Source organism: Anser brachyrhynchus, assembly GCF_964034855.1.
Source record: "Anser brachyrhynchus genome assembly, chromosome: 2".
Lineage (NCBI taxonomy): Eukaryota > Metazoa > Chordata > Aves > Anseriformes > Anatidae > Anser > Anser brachyrhynchus.
In genome coordinates, this window is record NC_137695.1 from 136668924 (window position 1) to 136689229 (window position 20306).

Sequence of the window (20306 nt, forward strand, 5' to 3'; positions counted from 1 at the left end):
GCTTCGTTTTGGAAAGGAACGGGGCGTTAAGATACAAAGAGCCTCCAGGGAGACGAAATAAGTGGAACCATCCTTGGGTCCCACAGCGATGGCAAAATTGGCCCTGACAGCAGCTGCCTCTGGGATTCCCCACCGGCCTCCCCTCGCCTATTTTGGAACAGGCAGCAGGCAGAAAGGAATCACCCGAGCCGAACCTCCTGTACTAGGTGGCTCAGTGCTGCTGGTTCACTTAAGAGACATTTTTAAAAAGTCACCTTTTGTAGGGCGTACCGTAAAACTTCAGAAACATTTGCCGCACCCAGCTGCGTGGAAGGAGGACAAATGCACCATACGCAGCAAACGCTCCCTGAGAGGGCAGCAGAATACATAAATGTGCAGCCAAAACCTTTCTCTGAAGCAGTCTGAATGAAGATCACAGGCCATCGCTGTCTGCAGGTATGCTGTCTGCTTCGAGCTCTAATGACACGTTTATTTTTGCCACGTAATGCTTCTGATTTCTGCTAAAAATAAATGATTGGAACAGGCTTACATTGCTGTCATTGCTTCTGTGGTGCTTTCAGGAAAGGTGACAAGATTAGTTTAGTCTTGTCCTATCCTTCCTATTTATTCAGTACATGCCATGTTTCTCTGCCTTGTTTTCCCCTTTTCTTTTGGCTTTCCAAACTTGTATGACTCTTCTATTTTTTATTTTTTTTTTAATGCTCCTGGCCAGCATGCCAGGTGGAAGTGTTTGATCTGTGCATACAATTTTGAGACAGGTTTTATAGGCGACTGCTCTTTTCACTAGGCACAGCAGCGCAACGGCATTTCGGAAACACTGTGTGCAAAGACATTGTTAAAACGTTAAGCAGTCAAGGGCTATAAAATCAATCGAGGTATTACCCTGTAGTCCTGAACCGGCTTTCAGTACAACTGAACCGATACAATATTTATACATGAGGCACAAAAACTTGTTTAAACTAGAAGGCTATTACAAACACTGGATTTAAAACAAAACCCTATTGCAATGATCTGTAATGCAGTCTCTCTGGAAAGCTTACGGAGAAAGCTTGAGGGTAACTACTGCAGCAGTTCAGCTGCAGTGATAATGCATGGCTGCCTATCGGCTGCAGCGCAGAATTACCACTGCTGGCAGCAGATACAGCAGACAGGAACGGATGTGTGCCGTCCCACTCCGCCGATAAACCCCGCATCCAGAGAAACAGGGAGACTCCACGTATTCTGAAGTAGCTGCGAGCAGTTGCTTTTCCACGAGTACCCGATGCGAATGCCAAAACGCGCAGCCGCGTGTTTTTATTCACACGTTTTCTTTAAAATCAGCAAAGCGGCCGGTCGACTCAAAGTGCACAGAAAGGTCTTGGCAGCACCAAGGTGAGGAGAAAGCAAACCTAACTTTCCAGTCAGACTGCAACGCGCAGCTTCTGGCACGCCAGCTCACTCGTATCAGTTGAGGACCAAAATGTCAGCCAAGTTTTAGCATTTCAGCTTTCATTTGCAGGATTTACATGCGAAGGCCGAATTTTCTCCTCTTCTCACTATGTTAAAATACAAATTCTATCTTTTGGTCAAGGAGATACGTGGGATCAACGGGATACGATCAGACGAGGAGCCATGGCCTCCAAAACCAGCTCTAAAAGAAGTTCTTCTGGCCTTAAATCAGGAAGAAAAAGGGATGAATAAGATAAACAGGGTGACATAACTCTTAACCTTGCAGTTTCACAGCATATTACGGGGAATGGAATTAATGGTCACAAGATGTTCTGAAGACCAAAATTGCTAAATGCTAATTATTTTGTGGATTTTTTTTCTCCATAGATAACTACAGGCAGTGACATTTTCTTCAGAAGTCGAACACAAATTCACCCTACAAAACCCGTACTTCCAGTTGGGAATAGGAGGTGATCAGTGGTGACTTCATCCCAACCCATTTCTGTGCATCTGCTCATACAACGATCACTTAAATAGACCCGGGCACAGGTCTGCCTTCCCACAGGCTTTTATCTTCTGATGGAGAAAGAGGATGCCTCAATTGTGCCTTCTTACGTAGTCTTTAGGAACTTTCTAATCTCGAGCGCTTTACACTCACTCTTGCTGCAAGTAGAAAATGATGTAAATGGTTGTTGTTACAGCACACCCTGCCAATCTATTTCTATCCATGTGCTACCGTTGAAAAAGAATGTAAATTATTCATCTCCCATGCCATTTAATGAAGTATTTTATGTGCAATGGTGTCTGTCAGATACCATTAACTTGCTTTTTATTTTAAAATGGGCTTCAAAGAGAGGATGATGGTGTACTTTTTTAGATAAATAAATGTCACAAAAGTTACCCAGAACACCAATAAACTGTCATTTTAATATTTTGTGCTTTCAGCTACTACTGTGGAAGACTTGTATATTCAAGGATGGCATCATACCTTCCCAGCTGGTTTTCATATACAGGGTCACCAGGCAGAACTTTTTTATATCCTAATTAGATATCTTGAGTCTTTTGGGCAATACACACAGAGATTTTCCTGTTTCCTCTCCTCATTTCTGTATACATCTGTAAACAACCTACCAAAGCTGGATAAAAATGAAAATATAGTCAAAATTATGGTTTCATTACAGCTGTTAAAGGAATGCTTATTGCAACACTTCACAGGTAGCTGCACATCTGCTGCCAACGCCACACAGCACAGCAGAGCAGGCATCCTGGCCACCCTAGAATTAGAGGCATGAGGGCACACGCACCTATAAACAGAGATGCTCAAGGAAACCTAAACATTGCTGAATTTATGCTGTTCTTGCTTTCGAAAAATGTATGCAGAGAATCCAGGCTGGCTCAAAGCATCTCAAAAAAACCTGACTGTTGCTCTGGAGATGTGGAACGGGGACAGGATTGTATCTAACAGAGGGGGAGGAGGAAGGGTGGGAAGGCCGCCACTCTTGCTGCCTGTTTCCGTGGTCAGCACGATGGGCGCTGCTCCTTTGGGCAAGGGCTGTTCCTGCCCCACAGCTGCTGCCCTCAGGCCGTTCCTCGCTGGCAGCAGCTGCCAAAAAACTGATATTCCCAGAAATGGGGCTGGTGTCACTGAAACACCGGGGCACAAATGTGAAGCAGAAACCCCCAATGTTGCACCATGGGCTTTGGCGGCCTCCTGCAGCATGAACAGGCTTTGTGGCCGCGAAGGCACCTCAGGAGCATTTCAAGGTAGGGACAGAAGAGCACATTTCCCTCTTTTAAAGTCGCTTCGGACTCAAAAATCAGCACGCCACGCGGAAGCTTTTAACAACACCCCTGCTTTCAGCTTTATTAACGGTTAGCAATGACAGGGCTCTGCCTCCTGACCCAGGAGGAAGCCACCACTCCTTTCCCTGCAGCTCCTCGGCGGGGCACCGCAGGCCAGCAGGAGGCCGGGCACAGAGCCTCCACCACACATGGTGAGAAGAAGAAGAAGCTCCGGGAAGAGCCGGGGGCCGGGGCAGGGGCAGCCCCCACGATCACCGCCTCAGGAATCGCCTCAGCCATCGCCCCCCCCCTGCCCCGCAGCCTCCCCCTCCCTCTGGGGGGGGCAGTGGGGGTGGCGCCGCCGCCTTCCCGCCTTCGCGCCCCTGCGCGCGGCGCGCGCGCAACGTCCCCTCCCCCTCTCCCTCCACCCGCGCGCCTCAGCGGCCGCCGAGCCTCCGCGTCACGTGCTCCCCCTTGCCCTCCGCGGCAGCCAATGGGCGGGCGCGCCGCGGGCCGCGCAGCCTATATAAAGCGGCGCAAGGCGGGGCGGCCTCGGCAGTGAGGCGGCGGCGGCGGCGCGTGTGGGTGTGCGCGGGGCGGTGCCTGCGGCGGCTTTCCCGGCTGCGGCCGTCCGGGAAGGAGCCAGGTGAGCCAGGTCTGCGGCGGCGTGGAGGGGAAGGAAGGAAGGGCCGGGGGGAGGCGAGGGGGGCGGCCGTGTTAACCTGGGGGGGGGGGTAGCGGTGGCCGGCGGGGCGACCTGGGCCCTGCCCTGCCCCGCCCCGGGGGAGCGGGCGGCGGCGGCTCGGTGTGTCCGCGGAGCGGCTGCGTGTGTGCTGTGCCTCCCTCCCGGCGTCCCCCCGGGGCGCTCCGTCTTCTCTAACAACCTCTCCGCCTTTGCTTCTTCGCCCTCTTTTCTCCCCCTTCCTTCCCTCCACCCCCCCCCCCCCCCCCCCCGGGCTTCTGCTTTGTGGATGTTGGCGGCTTCTTGTTGTGACAGGAGAATGTGTGTGTGCCCCGGGCCCAGGCGGATCGGTACGTATCTCGCACCGGTGGGGGGGTTTGGGGGTCCCCGGGGCTCAGCCCGGCCGGCAGCAGGCTCCTGGCCGCGCCGAGCCTGCCTCGTTCCTTCTCCCCTCCTCTCCAGCAGCCTTCAGGTCAAGTGTCTGACAGCGTGGTTAAGGAGGTGTTTTGGAGGAGCCTGGCAGAGCAGCATGAAGTGGCCTTCGTAGGACAGTTGTAGTAAGCCCTTGTTAGAGGAAGGGAGTAATATGCTTCTGTTTTATCAGTATAGTACTACAAAACCCATAAACTGACCATCTGGCTCATTATTTGCTGTGGTTGTGGCCTGGGAAGTAGTATTTGTACCCAGTTCTGGGTCTGAAGAGGCTTTAAACACTGTCTTGATACCAATCACTTGACAAATCTTGGTTGGATAGTAAAATTTCTACTTCATATCTTTTGCTTTTGTCCAATCATCTTCATCTACTTGAGGTCTTTAAGTACTTCAGGGCTAGCTGCAGTGTGCTGTTGTTTTGGGCATCCATGTTGCAGGGGTAAATGGGAGAGACTTGGAATGGCTTCAGTTGATGTTGGAAGACTTGGAATTTCTCTGACTTGATCAGCTGGGTCTAAAATCAGGCACACAAAGCAGATTTGTAAAAGCTGGCATGGATTCATTGTGAGAGATACAGGCAGTGGAAAATTGGAGGCTATTTTCTTCATGCATCCTCATAGGTTTCACTAAATATTTGCTAAAAAAACAAGGATAGAAAAGAAGCAAAATAACTTCTAGTGGCACTGCAGGGCCAGCAGTACACTTATAATTTTGCTTCATCATGGGTCAACAGCAAAGCTGTCGGAACAGCTGTAGACCGTGTATGGGTCAGCACTGAGCTCAAGTATGTAGCAGCCAGGGGAGCTTGCCTCAGCAGGAGTCTAGCAGGAGACCAGTGTGAGATCCGAGGTGCTGCTGTAGACCTGACATGTCTGTAGAATGCTGAGGATCCCATTCTGTAATCAAAGTTGTTGCTTTTAAATGTCATGTGAAGAAATATACATGACTGTTACCAAAATAGCTCTTGTATAATTAGAAGGCACTAATAGACTTCAAAATCTATATTTGGAGTTGCAGTTCAGTTCTGTCATACTGTGTGCATATGAAGTCTGGGCTGGAGAAAGACACTTTCTGGGAAGCCAAAGGCTAGCATAAATTTAGCTTAAGCCTGGAAGTTCAAGCCAGTGCACTGCTGCTGAGTATATGGGCAGCTGGCCGGGGTCCACAGGACTGTGACCGAAGCTCTCCCTGGTAGCTGAACCACAGAAAATTGGCCTGTTCAGGCATTGTAGCTGTCAGTAGGAGACCTGGGAGAGGTCAGTGGACAAGAAATTTTTGTTACTGCAAGTTCAGATTGACAAGCACTTCCTCAGGGAATGAAGATACAATGTGAGAAAGCCAGTGGAATGGTAAAACGTGAATTTTACTTTTCTCAGTCACAAAATATGTAAAATGCTGAAAGCAGCAGGGTCCGATCCTAAGGAGAAGAGGCAGGCTTGGAGAGAAGAGCACTGCTTGCTTCCTTCTCTTCCAACACAGAGAATGGGGTGTGTTCATGTGTTTATTCTAGATACTTCTCAGCTGATAGACTGCCACAGAATTCTGATCGATGGGAAGCAGAGAATAGGTGAGAGACTAGTGCCTAACAACACTTAGGGCTGCAGAAGCCTTGTATAAGAACTCTAATTTTTTTTTAGAAGAAGCAGTTATGCTGAAACTTAATCATAAAGAAACTGAATCATAGAAGATGGAAGGAGAAAAGCGAATTGCCATTAACTGTGTACACTTTGCATAAAAGAATGCAATTCTGCTCTTTTCCCACTGGATTTTTTTCTAGTTTCACGCTGTAAAATGCTACCTGAGAATGAAGCATAATGAATAAGAGGTTTAAGAAGTGCTTGTGCTAATGTTGTGATTGGGTATGGAAATGGGGACAAGGAATGTGATGTTACAATAAGTTTTCTCTAGAGGAATTAAAAATTATTAGGGAAACTTATGTATGGCAAAGTATTAGTGTTTTTCTTGGGCACTAAATGTAGTTACTTTACTGTAGCACTGATCTAGCTTTGGGTTAGTGTGCGTGGCTCTGTTCTAGTGATGGAAGAAAACACAGGTTGTATGTAGTCTTTCAACTGACTAGATTTTTTTAGCAATTTATAATCCTAAAGCTGAGGTAGATCAGCTGTTAGTAGCAGATGTACGTTTTCTACCACTTATATTTTTTATCTGACAAACTAGAAATTTATCACCTAGACTCCTGTGGCTGCTTTGTGTATATATACACACACCATGATGTTATGCAAGTGTGGCAGTTTTGCATGTGAAAGGGGGGAGAAGGAACAAAACTTGCTATTGGCTTCTCTTTGCCTAAAATAGGTCTGCTGTCTGCTGCTTGCTTTTTATCATCCAAAGCATCTTCATCTTAGTGCTGGTTGTCTGTCATCTGGATGCTGTTTCTTTAGTGTTATGTTAGTGTTTCTTTAGTGTTACGTGTTATCTATTCGGTCTCACAAAGACCGCATCTTCCTGTGCCACATCCGGCTCTGTCAAGTTGGGATCTCAGGAGCAGCAGGAAACCAAACCTCCGTAGAAGCCTCGTGGAGCATGGCGCTGCTCTGTTGCATTGCTGTGTGCTAATTGTTGCCTGAAGTTTTACATGGAGCTGCATTGTCTGTCTGGATCGCTGTCACTTCCTTACTGCTATTTGAGTGGCTGTAAGAGCTACCGCATCTATGCTGAGCTTCTAGGTATGATGCAGCTTATTTTGTTGTAGCCCAGTGCTGTGTAAACAAGCACTTCTTCCTCTTCTGTTTATTTCATATTTTAAGCAACTTTGTTTAGGGGCTGTAAAAGTCTTAACACAGACTTCTGGGGAAAAATCTGTTAGCTGTCCCCCTAAGCACAGTTGTTTTCTTGTGTTTCAGCAATTCCAGTCCGAAGCTCCAGGCTGCCATTGCTGTCTGATGCCATGCCAGCGCCAACTCATCTGTTCCCATTGATTCGTAACTGTGAGATTAGCAGAATATGCAGTACTGTTTGTTACTGCCACCATAAACATCTGTGTTGCTTTTCCTCTCATTTCGCTCACGGTCACTTCAGATATGCGCCTCAGAAGAGATTTGCAGCACTTTATAGGCCAAAGGAGAACTTTAATCATTTTATTCATGCGAGGGATTATGCTTCTACACCACAGAGATTTTACCTCACTCCTCCACAGGTCAACAGCATCCTGAAGGCAAATGAATACAGTTTTAAAGTCCCAGAGTTTGATGGCAAGAATGTGAGTTCTGTCCTTGGCTTTGATAGCAACCAGTTGCCTGCTAATGCTCCAATCGAAGACCGGAGAAGTGCTGCCACTTGCTTACAGACACGAGGGATGCTTTTGGGTGTGTTTGATGGCCACGCAGGCTGTGCTTGTGCTCAAGCTGTTAGTGAGAGACTGTTCTACTACATTGCTGTCTCTTTGTTACCTCATGAGACTTTACTTGAAATAGAAAATGCTGTGGAAAGCGGTAGAGCTCTGTTGCCTATTTTGCAGTGGCACAAGCATCCCAATGATTACTTCAGCAAAGAAGCTTCCAAGCTTTACTTCAATAGTCTGAGGACTTACTGGCAGGAGCTGATCGATCTCAATAGCGGAGAGACTACTGATGTGAAAGAAGCTTTAATTAATGCTTTTAAGAGGCTCGATAATGATATTTCTCTGGAAGCTCAAGTAGGAGATCCAAATTCTTTTCTCAACTACCTAGTCCTGCGTGTAGCGTTTTCTGGTGCAACTGCCTGTGTGGCCCACGTGGATGGTGTTGACTTGCATGTGGCAAACACAGGTGACAGCAGGGCAATGCTCGGGGTTCAGGAAGAAGATGGCTCTTGGTCTGCAGTTAATCTCTCCTACGACCACAACGCACAAAACGAACGCGAAGTGGAACGGGTGAAAACGGAGCATCCGAAGTCTGAAGAGAAGAGTCTTGTGAAACAAGACCGTCTCCTGGGCCTGCTGATGCCTTTCAGAGCTTTTGGTGATGTGAAGTTTAAGTGGAGTATTGAACTACAGAAGAGAGTGGTTGAGTCGGGCCCGGATCAGCTGAACGACAATGAATACACCAAGTTTATTCCTCCAAATTATCACACTCCCCCTTACCTCACAGCTGAGCCAGAGGTCATCCATCACAAATTAAGGCCGCAGGATAAGTTCCTGGTTTTGGCTACAGATGGGCTGTGGGAGACTATGCACAGGCAAGATGTGGCTAGAATCGTAGGGGAGTACCTCACTGGGGTTCACCATCAGCAGCCCATAGCTGTTGGTGGTTATAAGGTGACTCTGGGACAGATGCACGGTCTCTTAACAGAAAGAAGAGCGAGGATCTCTTCAGTATTTGAAGATCAAAACGCAGCGACTCACCTGATCCGTCACGCAGTGGGCAATAACGAGTTTGGCACTGTGGATCATGAGCGGCTGTCCAAGATGCTTAGTCTTCCAGAAGAGCTGGCTCGAATGTATAGAGATGACATTACGATTATTGTGGTGCAGTTCAACTCGCATGTTATAGGTGCATGTCAAAATGAGGAACTGTGAATTTTCATCTAGTGACCTGGTTACCAAAGCTGTAACAATGGCCAGTACGAGCAGCAGATGGAAAAACAGACAAACTCAATAAGTGAGCAAACTCGTTGCTTGCTAGATTCAACATAATCGATTGTTCCTGCCTTCCCACGGAGCTCTAGATAGAGGGGGAGTGCTATTGACCTAACATAACTTGAAGAGGAAGTCACAGTTTGGGGAAAAGAGGTTTTTGTAATAACTTTGCACTATTGATTTCATGAATGCTGCTAGAACAATGTCTTGAATTTGGCAGAGTTGCATGAGGGAGGGAAGGGAGGATTAAGAATTAACTACCAAACATCTGGCTGTTCAAGAAGCAAAGCCTGTTAACATCTGTAAATATCACTGTCTTAAAAGATGAGTAACAAGGAATGTCGTTGAATTCTTACAGGGCTAATTCTTGCTGAGTAGGTGTGGTTATTTGTGAATATATCGACAACCTTTTCCTCTAAGTAGGAGGATGACTTTAACCGAGTAGGTCTTCAATGTAAAAAAGTTATCTCACTCTCATATAGACAATGTCATTTGCTTAAGGATATTTGTCTAAGTGTTGACTTTCAATGCAGGTCTAAGCCATAATCAATACTTGAGATTCTGTTCTGGTTTAATCATATCTTTATACGCAGTGACTTCTAAATGTCTGTGCATCAATAGCTTCTTGGCTTGTGGGTTTCTGCACAACTTGTAGGGCAATAATACATTAAAACATGCAGTTAAGATATCAAGTAACTTTGTGGAGGACTTCAGGATGAAGGAACTTTCAGACTCCTTAAAAAGAGTCTGTTGCTAGTCAAGACTGTGTTGGCTTTCCTAAAGGTCATGTCCTTCATGTGCTCCACCCTGTCTGGTGTTACTTATCTGGTAAGATAAAACCTTCACCTGAAAAGATCAGGAAATCATTACTAACCTCATTGTGGCTTTGTAATTTGCACTTGTTTTTACTTTGGCTGTTTCAAGTGGTCACATAATGGATGTCTTGCACTTGAACACATATTTGTAAGAATGTCAGATTTAAAAACTACAAATTACAAAAAATGAAGTATGGCTTGTACATAGGGTTTTAGTTGGGGAAACTAACTGGCATGCATGTGTATGTTTAGTGGCTTTTTTCTCGCAGCTTTATTAGCAGCTCTGGTTCTCTGGACAGCTGGTGTATGCATGTTCTTACAGTCCAGAATGTTACCACATGGCAGTCTCTTAAACGGGTCTGTTTGGCTTGTAGTGGTTGAATTTGAACCTAAAAAGTATTGTCCTGGACTAAACTCATGTGCCTCAAGTTGTTGGGCTTGTAACTGTACAAAGTAGGGACTGACAACTAACTTAAAGGTCGTCATTGCGTCTGTTTTAGATATGTTACATTGTACAGATTCCTCTTCAGCTGCCCTTAATTTAAAAATTGAGATGCTGGCTAAAATACCAGTCCTTGGTGACTGAGAGAACACTTGTAACTTGACTCATGAATTCTGGAGAAACTCTAGATCAATCATAGGTCAGCATATTTGATTTCACAGAGGTGTTCCAGTTAAAATAACTTCCTTAAGCCTTCATTGCCAATTGAAAAAGAAAACACAAACACTTTAAAAAAAAAAAAGCCCAGCTTAGTTTGGTTAGTTGAGTAATGTGGCACTTTCCACTGAATGCAAATATTTCCAGCTAAGCCTACAGTTACATAGGGTACACTTAGCTTGAACAACGAACCTGTGCTATAGTAAACACTGACTCCTCAAACTCACGAGTGCTGTGTGTACTTAGTGGCCTGCAGCTTTAATATGCCTTTCTTTACCCAGCCCGAAAATACCAGGATCAACTTTGCTGTAAGGTTAATGATATCTTCAGTTTGCATCCAAGATGTGAACAGCCCTTCTTTATTTGAAGGGAAAAGGGGAACTCTAAAATGCTTAGACAAGTACTGGCTGTTGACATTGCTTCTGTATGTTGTGTTTTGGTGCCTGTCTTTAGCTAGGTCAGTAGACTCCATGTTCTTCTATCATTCAAATGCAGTATGTATCTAAGCTGTTACAGTATTTAACTTTCTTACTTTTTTTTACTGTTAAAGCTCTATTACTTGTATTGATGTATTTAACCTATGATTCTTGATACGGATTTGGTACAAGTCATGGCTAGAAGAAATGGATATTGGTCCCATGTACACAACTTTTGAGGAAAAGCTGCTTTTTGTAGTAAAGATGCATATGTATGGGGTCAGACAATAGTATTTATGTATTGCTTGGAGACTTGCTCAGTATGTATGCAGTGAACAGAAACAGCGTAACTGCCTGCTGAACAGGTGATCTGAACAAATGTCTTTTAATAGATTCCAATAAAATGATCAATTATGCAGAAATCCACGTGTATTGGCTTGATATAGAATGCAGTAGTGGCTCTGCCAGGGGTGGAGCTCACGGAGCTCTCTTCATTTCAAGAGTGTGTTCTGTTGTGCAGTCACAGTTATGAACAGACCAGATGGCTCAACAATGCAAAGCATAAATGGAAGCAGGCTGGGAACTGGGCTTCAAAGCTTCCAAATGCCACAGGGGCTTGTACCCTATGTCAGGTGTGCTGGTGCTGCCGCCTGCTGGCAGTCGAGCTTAAAAGTTAGAGCTTAAATCCTCTGTTGGTACCTCCTGAGCATTCTCTTTCCCCTCGCTATTCCCTCGGGAAGGGACGTGGGGTTGCTGCAGACAGCAGGTTTCAGCAGTGCACAGAAACTCGAGGCAACAACGTAAGTTGTGGACCGTACCCTATACAGAGCAACGTTTCATCAGCAAATGATCTATAATACATGCAGGTCAAAATGGCAATGACTTGATGGTGAACTAAAAAGGAGCAGCTCTTACACCACAGGCAGAGGACGTGCTCTGTTGGGTTGTTCACCAAGCCTGTTGCACTGCAGGGAGTATTGGTATGTTATATGGAAGGAGGATGCAGCAAATGCTTTTTATACAAATACAAGTTGCACAGCTGCAAGTATATGGCTTAACCCAGAAGGATGGCTGAATTTTGACAGTCAACACAAGCCTTCAAGTTCACCGTTAAGTCAATATCTTTAAATGGTTCTAGATGAATATGTGACCAGAACCATTTTACAGTAAAAATCCAAGGTAAGGGGGGAGTGGGAAATCTTCCCGTGGTCTGCTTTCATTTTAAGGATCTAACTCTGTTCCCTCATGTCTAAAAAATGGTATGTTATAAAATTCTGCCAGAAGCAAATATAACGTGTTACAGCTGTTACTGTGAGAGCTTCCCCATTCTCAATTTGCCCTTTGTATGCAAAACTTGATGAGTTCAGAACTCTTTTTTTTCATTTCCTTACCATAGGGCAGAGTTCTGCACGTAGTGCTCCTAAAATGTGATGCATGCTGTAAGAGCATAGTCTCATCATGACTTGCTGTTTATAGCTGGACTCTTAGACTTTGGTTCCTGTACTTTGAACAGTTCTGGAGCAAAAGGATGCCTGGTAACTGTTTCCAGCAAGTGTGCTACAAAAGGGTTAGGCTGCTCTGGGGGGAAGGCATATCTGTAATGAGATTACCTGGCAGAGATGGATAATACAGGTTTTCAGTCCCGTCCATCTGCAATGTCCCAGGCTCCCTGATGCAGACAGTGTCTGGTTTCACGACTTCCAGTAACTCCATGCCACCTGATTTGTACCAGCGATCTTTGTCAGCGTGACTGCTGAAGAGTCAGCAGTGCTGCTGCACGGCAGTCCAAGGACAGTACCTGCACAAGGCATTTGGGCGTGCCAGGGGGATAGTTCTTGTAGTTAATGTTTTTCTTCCTATGTAGGAAGCTCCTCGTTGCTGTTCAGTAACATGTAAATAGAAACAATCTGCAGAGATGGAATATCAAATGTCAAAATGTCCTGTCTTTAATCTGGGAAAAGCTGAGAATGAAGCAGATCCTGTGGGTAGGATGAGAAGGAGCTTTCTTGCAGCCTGCCAGCTGGCACGTTGCAGGTTGATGTAGTTATCTTGCTATATGGAACAAAGAAGTTAAGTTTAACTTATTGAAATGAGTCCAAAGTGACTGTTTCCAGAGATCTGCATCTTCCTGAGAGGTGCTTCAAGTGTGACAGTAGTGCTTTGGTAGACGCCTTTTTCTGTTATGTTCAGAGGCTTAAGTATAGAAGCTGATGAGATACTTCATTGCTGTGTATCAGTTCCTGTGGTAATACAAAGAAGCTTTAAACGAAGCAGGCTTCAGAATGAATGCATTCATGCCTTAAAATGGTGGTTTAGCTGTTTTGTCCTTTCTTCTCTATTTTAATTTGAAAGCCTGCCTTTGCCAAATGTTTCCACTTTCAGCTTTTTGCCTTTTACTCAGTTTACTCAGCAGTGAATGCAGAAAGTTGTTCACATCTTCCAATGATATAACTCTCTACCCTTAGGTGTTCTTTGTGTAGGAAAAAGGCTTGCTGATGCCTTCTGGATTAAATTATTTGTTCAACAGCTACAGCATATTTAATTTTTCTGCAAACAAAAAAGGAGTGTTATTAACTAAATGCAAACTCATTATCAGAGTATTTCTCAGCTGTATTAACTCAATTTACCAGATCTTGATTAGGGGGTTATTTCTTTTAGATGAATCTCATAACATACCCTGTTAGTCGTTCAGAAATTAAACACAAATGTTATCAAATACCCGTGCAGTGAAGGAAACATACAAGTTCACTTTTTTCTCCTATCCCAGCGAGCTGGTATTAAACACTGATGACTGATTTTAATTGCTGTCTTATGAAAGCCAAGTTTCAAGCTAGTTCCCAAGTTGTCTGTATCATGTAAAGTATGTGCCTGGTGGAGGGGAGAAGAAATAGACACTTTTGTAAGTACAGTGTCCTCTAAACAGACAATCTAATTTGGATTCTGATCCTTTGATTTGCCTCGCCATCCCTGTGAATGCTGAAACAGCCCACATCGGTTGTGCTCAGTGTGCTGCTTGAACGAAGGAAGAATCAGAAGAACTGAACTCAGTCACTTGGCAGATTTCAGTAGTAATAAATTGCCCCCCACGTTAATGTGATGATAAATCCAGGGTCATATTTGTGATACAATAGATAAACCTGTCCTCGTGGCTTATTCTGCTGGTTATGTCTTCTGTCTTGCTTCTGCCCCTGTGTGTATTTTATTTTAACAATAGATGGCAGGGTAATGGGCAGGGATAACTTTCTGACCTTCATAATTGGATCACAAATGGAACTTGAGCTGGCAGCAGCACTGCATTGTGAATACAAAAGCAATCTGAGACGAATAAATGCTCATCTGTTCTCTGTGCTGCAAGGCCGTGGTGTTAAAACCCTGTCTCCTGTGCTAATGTCAGCGTGCAAGTCTTCTGGAAAAACTGCATTTATTGCAAGTGACTCACCTAATCCCTTGTGAAACTTTCCAGGATTACATAAAATGCACCATAAGGAAGTTCAGGCACTGAACTGATAATGGCAAACTACTTCCCTGTGGCAATTAACAGGAAATTAGGGTTTGGGGATGGGAATTAATAAAAGGAGTTGACTAAAAAGTGACTCCAAAAAAATAAATCAGGCCCATTCAGCAGCAATGTGGAGGATGGCTCTAGACTTCTGATTACTTTGAGATGGTTCTGCCTTTATCCTTTCATCTCACTCTGGGCAGGGGAAAAAAAGATTGAAAACCAGCTGGGTGTGTATCTGTTCCTGTCTGAATCAGAGCGAACTGGCTTTACAGATTGCAGATGGTGTTGTGAACGGCTGTTTGATGTCATGGTGGGTCTTTCTTTTTGACCAGGAAATTTGTCCTTGACTTCTTTTATAAATTTCTTAACCAGTAAGTTCTGTTTAATACAACTTGCCAAACTATTTATGTGGCATCATGATCAAACAGTCCATTTTTAATATCCTGTATCTGTGCTTAAGGGTAGCATTTGTTGGTGCCTCACGTAATTGCAAAGTTCATCCAGTTAGGTCTGTCCGTGTGCGGTGTCACGTGTCTTTCAGCTAGCTTTCAGAACAGGAAAAACCCAATGAAAAACAGGGAAATGGTGACGTTAACAGGAAAACACCCCAGGAGCTGACACAACCACGCGTTAAGCCCAGCTCTCTCCAAAAGCTCTGAGTTCATGAAATGAGTCAGCTCCCGATGACTTTTGCCTGACAGAACTGCTGCAAGCCTACAACCCTTAATTCTGCAGGTGCTCCCTGTTGCCCATCCCTGGTGTTGCCTTGCCACACTGGTGGCTAACACCTGGGCCACTTAAGGATTGTGCAAGTTTTGTGGACATATCCATACCAGCTTTAGTTTAAGACCCCTAAATCTGGGTACCCACGTGTATGTACGAATATGCTGAGTGTCTTAAGCTCCTACTGCAGATGGTGGAGCTGTACTGAATACAGGCCATGGGGGTTTAATGTGGAAGCTGTTCAGCCCACTCCAAAACACCCCCATTCAACTCCACTGACTGCGCCAGCAGCCGGGTCATCTTGTTCACATGTGGGCAGCTCCATTGGGTGCTCGCTGGAGGTGAGTCTCAGCCTTCCTTTCCAGAGTCTTCAAGGATCTTCAAGGATACAGTCAGTCTGCGGATCCTGCATCTGCCCATCCTGCACAACAGCTAACACATCTTGGTTTTTGAATTCAGCGTTGTACCTAACGTACCTGTAAGTAGCCCTATTCTAGTTTTGCCCTTTGGTCCGTTAGGTAAATGGAAGTGCCTGTCATGCCCACTGTCTTAATATTCTTACGTTGACCTACACAGGTAGGGTGTAGAACATGGCAGTCTTGAGCTGTAGGTTTTTCCTTCCATGCTATTACACTGAACTCCCTTTATTTTCCCCGGTAAACAGTTTTAAGTGAGCAATGTACGGTTTCATTGTCGTAATCCCTAACAACTGTCCTTCACTTGTAGTTAATGGTACAGAAGGGAGTCTTCTAGCAGGGAGCTGCACAGAAGTGTAATGTAGCAGCGGAGGGCAGACTTGCTGGTGAAACTGCAGCAAACACTAACATGAAAGTGTCTGAGGAGCTGTCTAGCTCAGTGTCAGAAAGGCAGCTAAGTATGAAATACATTATGTTTCTGATGAGCTAGCTGGCAGTATTTCTTTCATGGTGTTTGGACCACGTTTATGTAACTTCATGCCATTTCATCCGAATCTTTTCCAGCCAGGTGAAAAGAAGCCATAGCTGCTCATTTCTGAGGAAGGCTACTGACTGCTCCTGGTACTTTGACAAGAGTAGATAAGAAGTTATTGTGAAAATCCAACAGACCATAAAGTACAAGGAGGAAAGAAAACAATACAAGGCTAGGTCCCCAAAATAGCAAACACCTCCCTCCCTCCCCTCCAGGTAGGTAGCTGGCAAGCATTCAAGCTGATATTACTTGCATTTTTAAAGCCACCTTAGCAAACAATATTTTACGAAGGAAAATTGCCTGAGCTACGACAAGGGTTCGAACAGGTGGAATGTCATTACTGAATTATTCAATGATGATTCAGACAGCTTTGTCTTCTGAACTTGCTAACCTGTGTTGGAATAGAAATCTGAGTGCTGTGCGCCCTATTTCCTGATGCAGCTTCTTGCAGGAGCCTTTGAAGCACGTCACAGCTGCGAGATTAAAAGCTCAGTTCCGAAGCCAGGGAATCGTGAAACTCTGATATGAGATCAAGCCTCCCAGTGTACTAACACAAAGGGTGCTTGAAAGCTCTGACTCGGTGCCTAAGTTATGTTTAAAAAATAAAATTAAAAAAAGATCTGTCTAGCTAATGAAGAGACAGAAAAAGCACATCATGGTCTCTAAGGCAATGAATGAAATGGCAGTAAGTAGTTAGACTGCTTCAGAAAAGAAGCAGAATGTGTGGTTTTTCAATAGTACGCAAATATAGTGAGAGCGAATCCTTAAAAAAAAAAAGTAAATCAGGCAAACCTAAGGAGGAAAATAACACTGTAATATGTCTTTGAAGTTGAAATTCTACACACAAAAGAAAATGTGTTATAAAACATATCCAAAAACATATCCAGAAAGGTACCACAATAAACTACAACAATGTCAGACGAGATTTTATCAGTTACAGCAGTGGCATGGTCCTGCCCAAAAAAAAAAAAAAAGGCAGCAGAATGAATGTACGAGCAGAAATAGCTGAATGGCTAAGGCAAAGACTAAAAAGCTGCTGCTTCCAACCAAAAGAAAACTGAACAAAACACAGGTGCTGCTGTTTTAATTTCTAATGAGGCTTGCTTTACCTCTTTTGTATCCAGAGCTGAAAACAGACAAGTCAGCGAGACGAATTTATGAGTGTAGGAAACTTTAAAACCAAGGCCTGTGCAAATTAAGGAACAGTACCTTTTTGGTTTTTATATTGCTATGACCCTTCAGTGCAGAAGGAAGAAAGAAAGCTCCAGGGAAGAAAGGAAAAAAAGGAGCAGAGACTAAACAGAGAAAAGAAATCACAGCTGAGGAGCACCTGTAGAAAAGATGGAAGAAAAGTAGAAAAGCACATACAGAAAGGAGCCGGCACATGAGAGTTCATTTAGCTTCTTTATTGCATTGTCAAGGATAGTGCACAGTCAATAATCCGTCATATTTCTCTTCGTGTCACTGCCTGGTGAAGGTTATTAACACTTCATTTTGTTTTTCCATCAGCCTCCAAAGTCTTCTAATCTGAATGATTGCAGTGTATTTCAGATTTTTGTGCCTTCAGGCTGTGCTTGTAGACTGTTAAAAGCTATGCTTGGCTTGCAGTATCGTTAAATGTCAGCGTATAGCTGTTTTTTTACAGTCATTAAAATGCAAAAACCGAGGTTTTTCTCTCATACATTCTCATACCAGTTGCTGCCCAAATGAATACTAACTGTTGTAGCATTCCCTTGTTCACCAAGTTTTTCTAGGTCTCTACACCTTGGGTGATGCTATGGTCCTGAAGACAAAGTACAGAAAGTTAATTTTGGCTATCTTGAATTGCTCTAATACAATGGAGGTGCCAGCTCATGCTCACAGAACATTGGCTGTGGGCATACTTCAAACAAAATCTTCTCAGGGCACCGAGAGACCCTGCCAGTCCCACAGAGAACGTCAAACAACCGTGGCGTCTACTACCAAGAGCGCAGTAAACCATCAGGTGACAGAGTTGTTTGCAAAACTGGGATCATCACATGATTCCTGGCAGCTGCAATCTCATGGAGGAAGACCTACGATTGATATCATAAGGTAGCTTTCCGTGACATGTTGTTTCCAGACACACCCTCTGAAATATATTTAGTTCCTAAAATACTCCACTGGTGAGTGTTTGGCGGAGCGGTGTGTAAGTCTGCATCGAGGATGTGATAATTTGGGTAAAACCTGCAAGGAACATAACTCCCAACATACTTTTGGACTTTGCAGTAGTGAATTGTTGAATTATTAAACTGACATTTCTTACTATGCAGTAAGGAAACAATGACATTTTAGAAAATCAGATTAACAGGGACAATATGCCAAGACCTGGCAGCAAGGCAGAACAGGAACGCAAAACCCAGTCAATAACAAAATTGACTCAGATCTTAGACGCAATAACTTAATGGGCAATGCTATATATATATATGTCAATACAACACACTGTTTTCTGGATGAAAGTTTGTAAAATGTGAAGAGAAATACCCAGCTCAGCTGGAAAAAAAAAACCTCTCTAAATTCAGTTTTCTTACAGACGAGGAGTAAGAAGAGAAAATGAGGACACAGAAAATGTTTGATCAAATTGACATTAGTTTTGATCTACTCCTGATTTTAAGACACCAGACCTACCCAAGACATTGATGTTTCCAGCCGTTTTTATAGGAGGAAACTAAGAAGCAGCCAAATTGAGGATGCTTGCAACAGGCACCTTGGATTCAAAATGTGTATTCATTTTCATATGCTTAAATCCATGTGCAAGCATTCACGTACATGAATTTTCTGAGTCATTGTGTGGAGAAGCAGTGCACAAGAACAATAGTACTTTCAAATTCTTTTGTTGCCATTTTAAAAAATTTCAGTCAAATTAAAACAGTATTTTGTCACTAAAGAATTTGAATAAATGACCCTAAATCTGTAAACTCCTCCCAAATACTTTATAGTAGCTCTTTACTATTAATTCCTTTATGATTTGTAATTAGTCACTTGAAAGAAGGTCAGAAGAAGGAGGAAATTGTGGTTTGAAATGTTCTTAAAAGTTCAAACAATAAAAAAAAAGAACTGTCTTTGCTGTTCTTTAACATGAAGAAAGGTCTGGATGCGTTTCATCAGGCTTCATTTTCACAGAATCGCAGAACAGTTGGGGTTGGTAGGGACTGCTGGAGATCATCTCGCCCAAATCTGTTCAACCCCCCCATGTCAATTAGACAAATTGCTGTCACAGTCAAACCAAATAAAGCAAAGCTTCAGGCAAGTCGGGAATAGTTTAGAGAGAGCAAGCCTCAGCCTGAGGCCTTGCAAGCTCAGTACAAAGCTTATTACCTATTTCTATTAGAAATTATGTAGTAATACAGGGCTCATGGTTACAAAATCCATGCTGATTGCACCCAGTCACATCGTCCTTTGTACACTTGGAAATGGTTTCCAGGAATATTTTCTCCAGCTCACCTTCCAAGGCTGACGAGCCTGTATTTTCCTGGGTTCTCCTCCTCGCCCTTCTTGAAGATAGAAGAAACATTTTCCCTTTTCCTTTCTTTGGGAATCCTTCTTGGTCATCATGACCTTTCAGAGATAATTGATAATATCATAGAATTGTAGAATGATTCAGTTTGGAAGGGACTTTTAAAGATCATCTAGTTCTACCATCAGCCAGCTCTCTCAGCCCACATGGATGCATCCTAGCAGGTCCCTTGGACTTGTGTATGTCCCATCTTTTCCAGGTGTTTTGTAACTTCACCCTACTCAACCTCTTTTGCTTCAGCCTGTCTCGTAGGTCCCAGGAGCCTGGGATTACTGAAAGCTGGTCTTACCAGTAAAAACTAATGTGAAGAAGGCACAGAGTACCTTAGCCTTCTCCATATCCTTTGTACTCCATTCAGCAGCAGGCCTGCGTTTTCCCTGGTCTTCCTTTTGCAGCTGATATACATGTAGAAGTCCTTCTTGTTGCTTTCCATGTCCCTTGCCAGATTCAAATCCAGGTGGTTGTGGCTTTCTCAGTCCTGTCCATGCATGCTTGGACAGCATCTCTATGTTCCTCTCTGGTCACCTGTCCTTACTTCTACCTCTTGCACGCTTCATTGTGTTTCAGTTTTGTCAGGAACTCCTCATTATGTACAGACTTCAGCTTTCTAGATCATTCTGGGGCTAGAGTAGACATGAAAACCAACTGGCTCCCATGGTCCCTTCGCTCTAGGGTTGTATTGCACAGGATTTTTCTAAGCAGGTACCTGAAGAAGCCAAAGTCTGCTCTCCTGAAGTCCAGGATGTTATTCTGACGTTTGCCTTGTTCCCTCCTTGCAGAATCCTCCACCAGCTCATGGCCACTGCAGC

The 20306-nt window shown here is 44.1% G+C and overlaps 1 protein-coding gene across 4 annotated transcripts; it reads left to right on the plus strand.

The window, feature by feature from the left end:
* Positions 1–3723: 3723 nt before the first annotated feature.
* Positions 3724–11211, plus strand: PDP1 (pyruvate dehydrogenase phosphatase catalytic subunit 1). 4 transcript variants are annotated; one of them, XM_080582863.1, is made up of 2 exons: positions 3724–3856; positions 7189–11211. In XM_080582863.1, exon 2 carries the CDS (start codon positions 7233–7235, stop codon positions 8838–8840), a length of 1608 nt encoding a protein of 535 aa, XP_080438989.1. In that variant the 5' UTR covers positions 3724–3856; positions 7189–7232; the 3' UTR covers positions 8841–11211. The 4 variants fall into 4 exon arrangements, with proteins under 4 accessions (XP_080438989.1, XP_080438990.1, XP_080438988.1 ...); XM_080582864.1 differs by having other exon boundaries at positions 3751–3865; XM_080582862.1 differs by lacking the exon at positions 3724–3856 and adding an exon at positions 4208–4242.
* The last annotated feature ends 9095 nt before the right edge of the window (positions 11212–20306 follow it).

Coding starts and splice junctions, on each gene's coding strand:
- PDP1 (XM_080582861.1), top strand. CDS start 6,921: ATGGAGCTGCATTGTCTGTCTGGATCGCTGTCACTTCCTTACTGCTAT. Junction 7,012..7,188: donor CATCTATGCTGAGCTTCTAG/GTATGATGCAGC, acceptor CTTGTGTTTCAG/CAATTCCAGTCCGAAGCTCC.